The sequence below is a fragment of the Gambusia affinis genome, linkage group LG11 (genome assembly GCF_019740435.1).
Source record: "Gambusia affinis linkage group LG11, SWU_Gaff_1.0, whole genome shotgun sequence".
Lineage (NCBI taxonomy): Eukaryota > Metazoa > Chordata > Actinopteri > Cyprinodontiformes > Poeciliidae > Gambusia > Gambusia affinis.
Window position 1 is genome coordinate 24,813,611 of NC_057878.1, and position 10,172 is coordinate 24,823,782.

General features: G+C 38.8%; 1 protein-coding gene across 1 annotated transcript; it reads left to right on the forward strand.

Moving 5' to 3' along the window:
• Positions 1-2,930: 2,930 nt before the first annotated feature.
• On the forward strand, positions 2,931-9,888 carry LOC122840136 (lactase-phlorizin hydrolase). Its single transcript, XM_044132339.1, has 14 exons — positions 2,931-3,001; positions 3,666-3,750; positions 3,860-4,508; positions 4,604-5,243; positions 5,329-6,882; positions 6,985-7,253; positions 7,336-7,626; positions 7,713-7,911; positions 8,052-8,254; positions 8,337-8,443; positions 8,683-8,814; positions 8,905-9,128; positions 9,230-9,466; positions 9,567-9,888. Exons 1-14 carry the CDS (start codon positions 2,944-2,946, stop codon positions 9,734-9,736), a joined length of 4,818 nt encoding a protein of 1,605 aa, XP_043988274.1. The 5' UTR covers positions 2,931-2,943; the 3' UTR covers positions 9,737-9,888.
• Positions 9,889-10,172: the final 284 nt, after the last annotated feature.

The window sequence follows — 10,172 nt, forward strand, 5'->3', positions numbered from 1 at the left end:
AACTACCGGGGTGAGACGGATGGTAAATAAAGGAGCAATCCCGGTGTTATTTCCATGGAATCACTTCTGTATTCAGCCTGAAAGAGCCAGTGTATGGGAACGAGTGAGCAGACCAGAGCCAGACAGCCGAGCAACAGATCCGCCTGTCCACACTGCTTTCCTGGACTATCTTTAGATAGGATTTTGTATTTAGAAAGTAATTGTCTTAAAAATTTAAACTCCTGCTACACAAGTGTTTTGGTTATCTTTCAAACACAGCTGAAAGGGATAACAGAATGTTTGGAGCAACAGCACAGAAACAACCCTAGAAGTTTATGTAGTTTATGAAGTTTATTGTGGAAGGCATGCATCAACTAAACTGAAGCTGTTTCTTGTTAACAAGTATTTCATTGTTTAAGTAGCTGTTAGCAAATAGTACCAGTGGCTATCTTTCAAATTGAAAACCTAAAACTACTCCATTGGCCACACTGCAGTAACCCTAAGTTAACATTTTAATAAGCATCTAGCAGCAGCACATTTTAGGTTCCTCAGACAACATTTGGACATTGTTATCAACAGGATGAGTCCAGAGTCTGAGTACATCATACAACTGCAATAAAGCACTTATCAAACCCTAATTGTGCAACAATGATATGAGAGCAAAATGTTGTCTAAATAGCTATGCAATCAGTTGACTTTCAGACTGGTTTTCTCGAGTCACAATGAACAGGTTGCTGTGGGTTGTGTGTCTGTATTTTGCATGTGTGATTGTTGATTGGAGCAGTCAGGTGAATGGAGAAGATTACTTTATGCTTCTTGCTGGCCCTCTGACTGAGAAGGATCACAGAACCTCCAGCAGTGAGGAAAATGTCTTTGACTGCAGTCATCCCATACCAGCAGCTTCCAAGCAGTATTTTAAGTACCTCCAGACCAAAGGGGTGACCCACTTCAAAGTGCCGCTGTCATGGGCAAAACTTCTTCCTACAGGCCTGACCAGCAAGCCTCAACAGGAGGTGGTAAGGTGTTACCAGACCCTGCTGAAGAACCTGCAGGAGGAGGGCTTGCAGCCTCTCGTCATTCTTCATGGATCAACAGTTCCAGAGTCTTTGAGGTCCAGGTATGGAGGCTGGGAAAGTCAGCAGCTGCTAGACTTGTTTCAACAGTATGCCAAGTTTGCTTTGCAAGAATTTGGCCAATTGGCAAACTCGTGGGTGACATTTAGTGACCTGGATGAGATTTTGCGTGAAGGACCAGCTGCCGATGGTCATAGTCCTCTCCAAAATATCCTTCAGCTCAACAAGAATATTCATGAGTTTTATCATCAAAACTTTCCACACGAAGGTAAGTGAACTCCAGTCCTTTTCATACCTAGATTAATATTCTTTGTTTGTACATATTTATATAATGTTTTCTTGAATAAATTGTAAAAATTCCAGTCATTTTAAATTGCAATTGGTTACAAATGTTTACACTTTCTTATTTTTACTGTCTAAGATTCAATCTATGAAGAAAATTGCTTCACAGTCAGCTGAAAATGTCCATACTGATATTATTTTACTGCTTTGCTGATAACACAGGATGTATTTCCACTTTATCTCAGTAATCAGTCCATGTGAGTTCCAATAAGATATTTTCTATGCAGTCTTTCCAAAACACCAATTTCTACAGTGGAAATAGTCATTAGCTAGAAAGATTAAATATATTACATAAAGTGTTCATAGGTTTTCTTCCTGTCTCTTTTTCTTTTTAGGGAGACATCTATCATTTGGGTTGAATGCAAAACATGTGGATCAACTTTCCAATCTTAAAGCTTTCACAAATGTAAGCTTCTTCTGTATTTACAGTGTACATCACGTCCCACTGCCTTAAAACAAAACGTAATCTCAAATAATCACAAAAGAATGTTACTAGATTTGTTGAATGCCATTGTGTGCACAAAGCAGTACAATGAAAGTTAGTTGGCACTGATCATCACAGACCAAAATGTATTGGAATAATTAGAGTTCATTAATAAATATCATTAGAAAATGGAAGCAGAATAATATATATTCAGCCAGTGTATTTATGTGTCATGTGACTGACAGTCAGTCTCTCTGGGACTTAAATTGTGGGCCTCTATCTGCCTGATGAAGGTTAGAGGAGTGTGGGTTCTTTTAGGATGCTTTTCACCTGCTTTTGCCAGTGCTTTCCAAACCTGCTCCTCAGGTACCACTGGACTGGATGTTTTAGATATCTCTCTATTCAAATATATCTAATTCAAATCACTCCACGACCTCCACAGCATGCCTTCAAGTTCTGCTAAAGCCTGACAATCACCCATTCATTTATGTACTATTTGCAGTAGAAAGAAGACATCTAAAACATGCAGGACTCTTTAGCTTTTTATTTTGTTAAAAATTTGTAGCTCAAGTATTGAGCTTTGACTTTACAAAAACCTTAAAATTTGGCAAAAGAAACCATGTTTTTTGTAAGAAATGCAGTCCATTCAGATTATATTGCATTATTCATTGGTCAGAAACCAAAACCCTAAACTGACTTAAACCTATGGAGAATAAGAAAGTAGCCGATGAGTTTTTCATAGCAATTTGGTTATTTCACCTCAGAGAAAGCAAACAAAAACAAGACATTTGCCACGCCTAGTCTTAGTAAGTCTTTGTGGTTTTTTTGTTGGCTGTTTTTTGTTTCAATTTTCATTTGTATTAGTGTGTAACAACTCTCATTTCATTGTATGTTCGGCACAGATGGATTTCTTGTCAGTGAACCTTGAACATAACTGCGCCTCCTCAAAGAGTTTTGCACAAGAGTTGAGTAACTTGCAGGTACCACAAACATTTTAATATTTTTAGAACCATCATGGATTTATTAATTTTTTTGCATTTTACCTTTATAAAATTATACCATAAACAATTAAACAATGTTGTGTTCTAGACATCTGCTGGAAATTTGCCAATCTTGCTATATAAGATGTCAGTTCGTGACTGTATCCCAAGTGAACACCAGCTTCTTGGAGATTTATTACAAGGTAAATATCATGCTGGTCAACACACTTTATAGGTTCTTTCTAAATTATCAATAGCATAAATGAAATTACAACTGTTGTATATTTTACACAGTGTCAGTGTTTAAAAATCATTACCCTTGAACCTAAACAATTATTAGGTGGAATATAAAGTGTGTTCATAACATTCTTTCTGTGATGTTTAAAAGGAACAAGCTCAATGGTTACACTCTAAATACCTGCAATGTGGCAGTCTTTCATAAAGAGTACAATAAAAGTTAGTTGGCACTAATTGTCACACACTAAAATGTAATGGAATAAATAGATTTAATTAATAAACATCATTAGAAAATAGAAGAACGTACTCTTCTTCTTTTAAGTGGTGTAGCTTTTAAGTAGTGCCATTTGATACAGTAACTAGTGCAAAATCAGCCTTTTATTTATCAGTCAAGTTCTACAAGGAAAACAATTTGCAAGGTGGAGAAAAGCTTGGAAGCTTTACAGCCAGAACAGTAAATATTTATGGTTTAAGCTAGGGTTGCTGCGGGATAATGACAAAAACTGATTAGATAATACTTGAGGTGAAAGTTTTATTGTTAAACTTGAACACATTACTCTTAAATGACTTTATAATTAAGCCATATGTCAAAATTATTTCTGTTCTTTTGTTTCTCCTGTATTGTGGCAGTTTTATGGAGCAATAGTTTGAATATTATGGGATGTGACATAAAGAATTTATTAAATGAGCTGGACATGCAGGATTCTCCAGTCAGGTAATACAATTTTTTACAGATTTATATGATCTGAACTTTTCCCTTATAATTTTAACAGTTTCCATTCCTTTGACCCAATTCGTCTTATGTCCAAATATTTCATCAGCAGGACTGAATTCAGGAAGAGTTATGAAAACATCTTTCATAAATTTGAGGACCAAGCCGGCGATGATAAGCTGTTCCTCACTAAAGGATTTCTCCCGGATTTCCAATGGGCTACGTCGTCAGAATCTTTTAAGGTTGAAGGTGGCTGGATGGAAGCAGGAAAAGGAGAGACTATTTGGGATCATTTTGGTCATGAAGGTCAAGCCTTTGAAAATCACACTGCTGATCTTGCTTGTGACAGTTACAACAAAGTTGATATAGATGTCTACCTCCTGCGAGGCCTTGGAGTCAACACCTACCAGTTCTCCATTTCCTGGGCCCGTATATTCCCCTCAGGTCACAAAGACAGCCTGAAGGAAGAAGGAGCTCTCTACTACGACAATCTGATCAATGCTCTTACTGAATCTGGCATACAGCCTGTTGCCACTCTCTACCATTGGGATTTGCCTCAGGCTCTCCAAGACAATGGTGGATGGACCAACCCTTCCATTGTTGCAGCTTACAAGGACTATGCAGCTTTCTGCTTTAATAGATATGGAAACAGGGTCAAGAGCTGGAACACATTCAGTAGTCCCTGGGTTGTGAGCCATGCTGGATATGGCACAGGTGTGCATGCTCCTGGAATAAAAGACTATGTGAATGCTTCTTATCAGGTAAACATAGTGGTATCCCCACATCAAAATCTTTTAAACATGTCTAAATTGTGTTTAGGCTATAACCCTTCACTTTTTAATTGTTATTTCTACAGGTTACTCATAATATACTGAAATCCCACGCTGAAGCCTGGCATGTCTACAATGACAATTACAGAAAGACACAGGGAGGGAAAGTGGGCATTGCATTAAACTCTGACTGGGCAGAGCCTGCTGATGCTGCCAACCCTGAAGATAAGGAAGCTGCAGAGCGCTACCTCGAGTTTATGCTAGGCTGGTTTGCCCATCCTATCTTCATAAATGGGGATTATCCTGAGGTTCTCAAAACACAGATAGAAAAGAAAAGAAATGAGTGTCCCTCATCTGCACCAGCAGTACTTCCAACTTTCACTGCTGAAGAGAAGGCGAGGATCAAGGGAACTTCTGACTTTTTTGGTTTAAATCATTATACCTCGCGTTTAGTTAGCAGCACTGTAGGTGGGTGTGTCCCTGGTCCTGAAGGAGTTGGAGACTTCCAGGCAAAAGTGGACCCTTCATGGCCTGCTACAGCATCAGACTGGATCTACTCCATGCCTGAGGGACTACGGTCACTTCTGAGCCACATTAAAACAAAATATCTAGCCGTTAACAATGTGCCCATTTACATAACTGGGAATGGCATGCCAACAGATGATACCTTCAATGACACTAGCAGAGTAGAGTACATGGGGGGTTACATCACTGAGGCCCTAAAAGGTTTGTGCCTTTCTTTTCTTAAATATGTTTAGCAGATAGAAACCTGCCATAAATTTTCTAAGTTGTCTTCCGTTTCCTTTTACAGCTATTGAACTTGATAAAGTGGATGTGCAGCGATTCACAGTTCAATCACTTATGGATGGATTCGAGGGAAATAAAGGGTACAGTGAAAGATTTGGACTTCACCATGTTAATTTTGTAGATGGATACAGACCAAGGACACCAAGAGAATCAGCATATTTCTTTGCTCAGATCATCGAGGGAAATGGTTTTGTGTCACGTAAACAAAATCATTTTGAAGGTGTGAAAATATCGCAACCTCGTCGTTCCACCCCACTGCCACCCTCAGAGGTTCCATCTGCATCAAAGGTTGTCTGGGAAAAATTTACACCTCAGAAAAAGCTTGACAGACAAATGTATCACTATGGCAATTTCTCACAAGACTTCTTATGGGGCGTCTCATCTTCAGCTTACCAGATTGAGGGTGGATATAACCAGGATGGGAAAGGACAAAGTGTATGGGATGTAGTCAGTAATAACCCAGGTAGTGGTATTCCTGAAGATGTGAATGGAAATGTTGCCTGTGACAGTTACAATAGACTCGACGAAGACCTTTACATGCTGCAAGCTTTGAAAGTAAAGTCATACAGATTTTCTTTGTCGTGGTCCAGAATCTTTCCCAATGGAAGACATGCATCCCTGAACCAAAAGGGTGTTGACTACTATAACAGACTAATTGATGGTCTCTTAGTTCGAAAAATCACCCCAATGGTCACAATTTATCACTGGGACCTCCCACAAGCTCTACAAGACATTGGTGGCTGGCAAAATGTGGAGATGATTAACATTTTTAATGATTATTGTGACTTCTGCTTTGCCACTTTTGGTGACAGAGTAAAATTCTGGATGACCATGAATGACCCTCAAGGACTTGCTTGGCTAGGATATGGAACTGGACAAATCCCTCCAAAAATTAAGGAGCCAGGAACAGCACCATACCAAGTTGCACATAACTTGATAAAAGCTCATGCCAAGGCATACCACACGTATGATGACAAATACCGTGCTTCACAGGGAGGTATGGTTTCCATTGCCCTTAATGCTGAATGGGTTGAACCTAAAGATATTAATGTCCCTCGTGATCTTGTTGCTGCTGACCGTGCAATGCAGTTCCATGTAGGTTGGTTTGCCCACCCAATCTTCAAGAATGGGGACTATCCAGAGGCCATGAAAGCCCAAGTTTTGGTCAAAAGTGAACTCCAAGGTCTTTTACAATCAAGACTCCCTTCTTTCACAGAGGAGGAAAAGAACTCTATCAAAGGAACTGCTGATATGTTTTGTGTGAATCACTACACCACAAGGATAGTAACCCATGTTACAGGTCTGCTGTCTCCACATTCCTATCAAAATGACTGGGACTTCACAGTGGAACAGGAAAGTGGTTCACCAGCTACAGCCATCAAAAACCAGAGAGCTGTGCCATGGGGCCTACGAAGACTCCTGAACTGGATCATGGAAGAGTATGGAGACCTTGAAATTTACATAACTGATAATGGTGGAGCTACAACATTGAAAACTACTTGGGATGACATTGACAGAGTGTTTTTTTATAAGACTTACATAAATGAAGCTCTTAAAGGTACCTTATTATAACCAAATGCTTTGGATAACATTTTGAAGCTGACATACTGTACTTCCTTCTAGACTTGATCATTTATATTGGTGTTTCTTATAATTACAGCCTATGAACTAGATGGAGTAATGCTAAAAGGCTACACAGCAACATCTCTCATGGACTCCTTTGAGTGGTTAAATGGCTATACAGTTGGCTATGGTTTCTACCATGTCGACTTCACTGATCCAAACAGACCAAGAACACCCAAGTTGTCAGCTCATTTTTACTTCCAACTCATGAAAGACAATGGTTTCCCCATAACAGAAGATGAGAAGATGCTGTATGGAGAGTTCCCTCAGGGTTTCCTTTGGAGTAGTGCCACAGCAGCTTACCAGGTAAGATGAGAGAAACCCAAATTTATTTGTCCTGAAATAACATTTTTTCCTTTGTTTATTGTTCTTCCTTTACCGTTTTTAGATTGAGGGTGGATGGAGAGCTGATGGAAAAAGTCTCAGCATCTGGGATAAATTTGCTCACACACCACTCAAAATTTTTGACAGTGACAATGGGGACATCGCTTGTGACAGTTACAATAAAATAGATGAAGACATTGCAATATTGAAGCAACTTGGGGTTAATCATTATCGTTTCTCTATATCATGGACGCGGGTACTTCCTGATGGCACAACAAATCACATCAACGAGGTTGGATTTCGCTACTATGACAGACTGGTGGATGCGCTGCTTGCTGCAAACATTCAGCCTCATGTAAGTTTAGCTTGTCTTTGCTCCAAAAATAGAGTTTACAACAAAAATGTCCAAATACTCAAAAGTGTTTATTTCTTTTCTTTCAGATAACTTTGTACCACTGGGATCTTCCACAAGCTCTGCAGAATGTGGGAGGTTGGGAAAATGACACTATTGTTCAAAGATTCAGGGATTATGCTGACGTTATCTTCAGCCGTCTTGGAGACAGAGTGAAACTTTGGATCACCATTAATGAGCCATATAACGTAGCAATGATTGGACATGGATACGGAGTAGCCGCCCCAGGTATGCTTTAAAAATTAGAAAAATGAGCCCTAACAAAATTAAAAAATATTTTGTGGTTGTAAGGAGTCAGGAAATGTGGTTTAGACAAAAACGCCAAAGACAGGGAGACAAACTGCATCTAACCCAGATTGTGTTTTCAGGTATTAGTTTCCGTCCAGGTACTCTTCCCTACATTGTTGCTCATAACCTCATCAAAGCTCATGCTGAAGCATGGCACCTTTACAATGACACATATCGGGTTAGACAGGGTGGAAAAGTCTCTATCACTATCAACTCTGACTGGTCAGAGCCCAGAAACCCCTATAAGCAAGAGGACATTGATGCAGCAAGACGTGTAATACAGGTAATCTGAGACCTGTCACATTCTTCACAAAATATTCTTGTTCTTCTGTTTTGAGACTGATGATTTGTGCCTCTTTGTGCAGTTCTACATTGGGTGGTTTGCCCATCCCATATTTAATGGTGACTATAGTGAAATGATGAAGACAATCATTCGGAAACGCAGTCTTGCAGCTGGATTGACTAAATCACGGTACCACAAAAATAACAGAAAAACTACTGTTATCAGCTCTGCTAGATACATTCTTTCTTTAACACCTCTAACAATGTCTGACCACATACCTTTTTAATTTTCTGCAACCTGTGATTTTCAAAAGCTGGCTTGTGTTGTATGTTCCATGGGATTCCCTTTTCCCATTTGGTTTAAATTGAAGCAAAAACTTTAGAGAACCAGTTTTCCACCTAAATTAAATTCCATTTTTTATTCTCCAGGCTACCTGAATTTACCCCAGAGCAAATAAAGAGAATTAAGGGGACCCATGATTATTTTGGATTCAACCATTACACCACTGTCCTGGCATTCCCTGTCGAGTATGGAAATCTTCAGCATTATGATGCAGATAGGTGAGTAAGAACCTACACATAGCAAATGAGAACATGTATTTAATATGTTTTAAAATTTAAATGAACACGTGAACTCTGGTCTATCCATAGGGGTGCAGGGACATATGTTGATCGTACCTGGCTAGATTCTGGTTCTGGCTGGCTGAAGATCACACCATTTGGGTTGCGCAGAATATTGAACTTTATTAAGGAGGAATATGGAAATCCTACGATTATCATCACTGAGAATGGGGTCTCAGAGCGTGGGCCCATAGATCTTAAAGATTCTCACAGGAGTTACTATTATGAAAAATATATTAACCAAGTGCTGAAAGGTATTAAAAGAAATTAATTGAACATACTATGTTTTCTACGATGGACAAAAATAAGAAAATGAATTATTTCTATCATGACAAGATTAATTATGTTCTTTCAGCTTACCGGCTTGATAATGTGGATGTCCGTGGCTACACAGCATGGTCACTCATGGACAACCTGGAGTGGGCCACTGGCTTCTCAGAGAGATTTGGACTTTTTTATGTCAATCGCTCTGACCCCAATGTGCCTCGAGTGGCCAAGGAATCTGTGTCTTTCTTCTCCACCATCATCAACTGCAATGGGTTTCCTGACCCTGCATCAGGACCTCACGATTGTTTGAAGCCTGAACCTGAAGGTAATTGTAGAAGATTATAAATATTTTGGAAATAAAGATACCTTTTTTTTTAACCGTGTGAGAAATAGTTTCAATTTTATCTCAAACTTATTTTTTCCAGCAACAAGTGCTCCAGAAAAGGACCATTCAGTGAACTTTCTGGGTCTGAGGCTCTCCGCTGAAGAAGCTGAAACCGGACTTAACATTTCATTTGCTCTGCTGCTTGTGGCAGCAACTGGAGCCATTTGTTTGTCCTTCGGTTGCGTTTTCATTAAAAGACGTTCAAAATAAAATGAAAAAGTTGAAATTGTAACTGTAGCCACCATTCAGACATTTATCTTAGTATTTAAGTGGATATTTGTAAAGTCTACATAAAACACCATAATCCACAAACATGTAATATTGCTGCTAACATTGTATGTTTTGGATGATTCACTTATTTTAATTCACTGGGATTTTTACAACATAAGTAAATTGATATTAAAATGTTTATGTATGTAAACGTTTATATAGCTAGAAGTGTGCTAGAGTGTCTTGAAACATTCAACTAGAGAGTTCAAATGTGACATCTTTAATTAAAATATGTAACATTTAATAAAGACAGCAAAGACATTTATGGTGTTCTGTAGTTCTTGTGCTTCCTTTAAATTATTTTGCTACAAAAATGATACATGTTGCTATGCAACAAGTGAGAAGCTAGGTATCACACATATTATTATGCTAGATG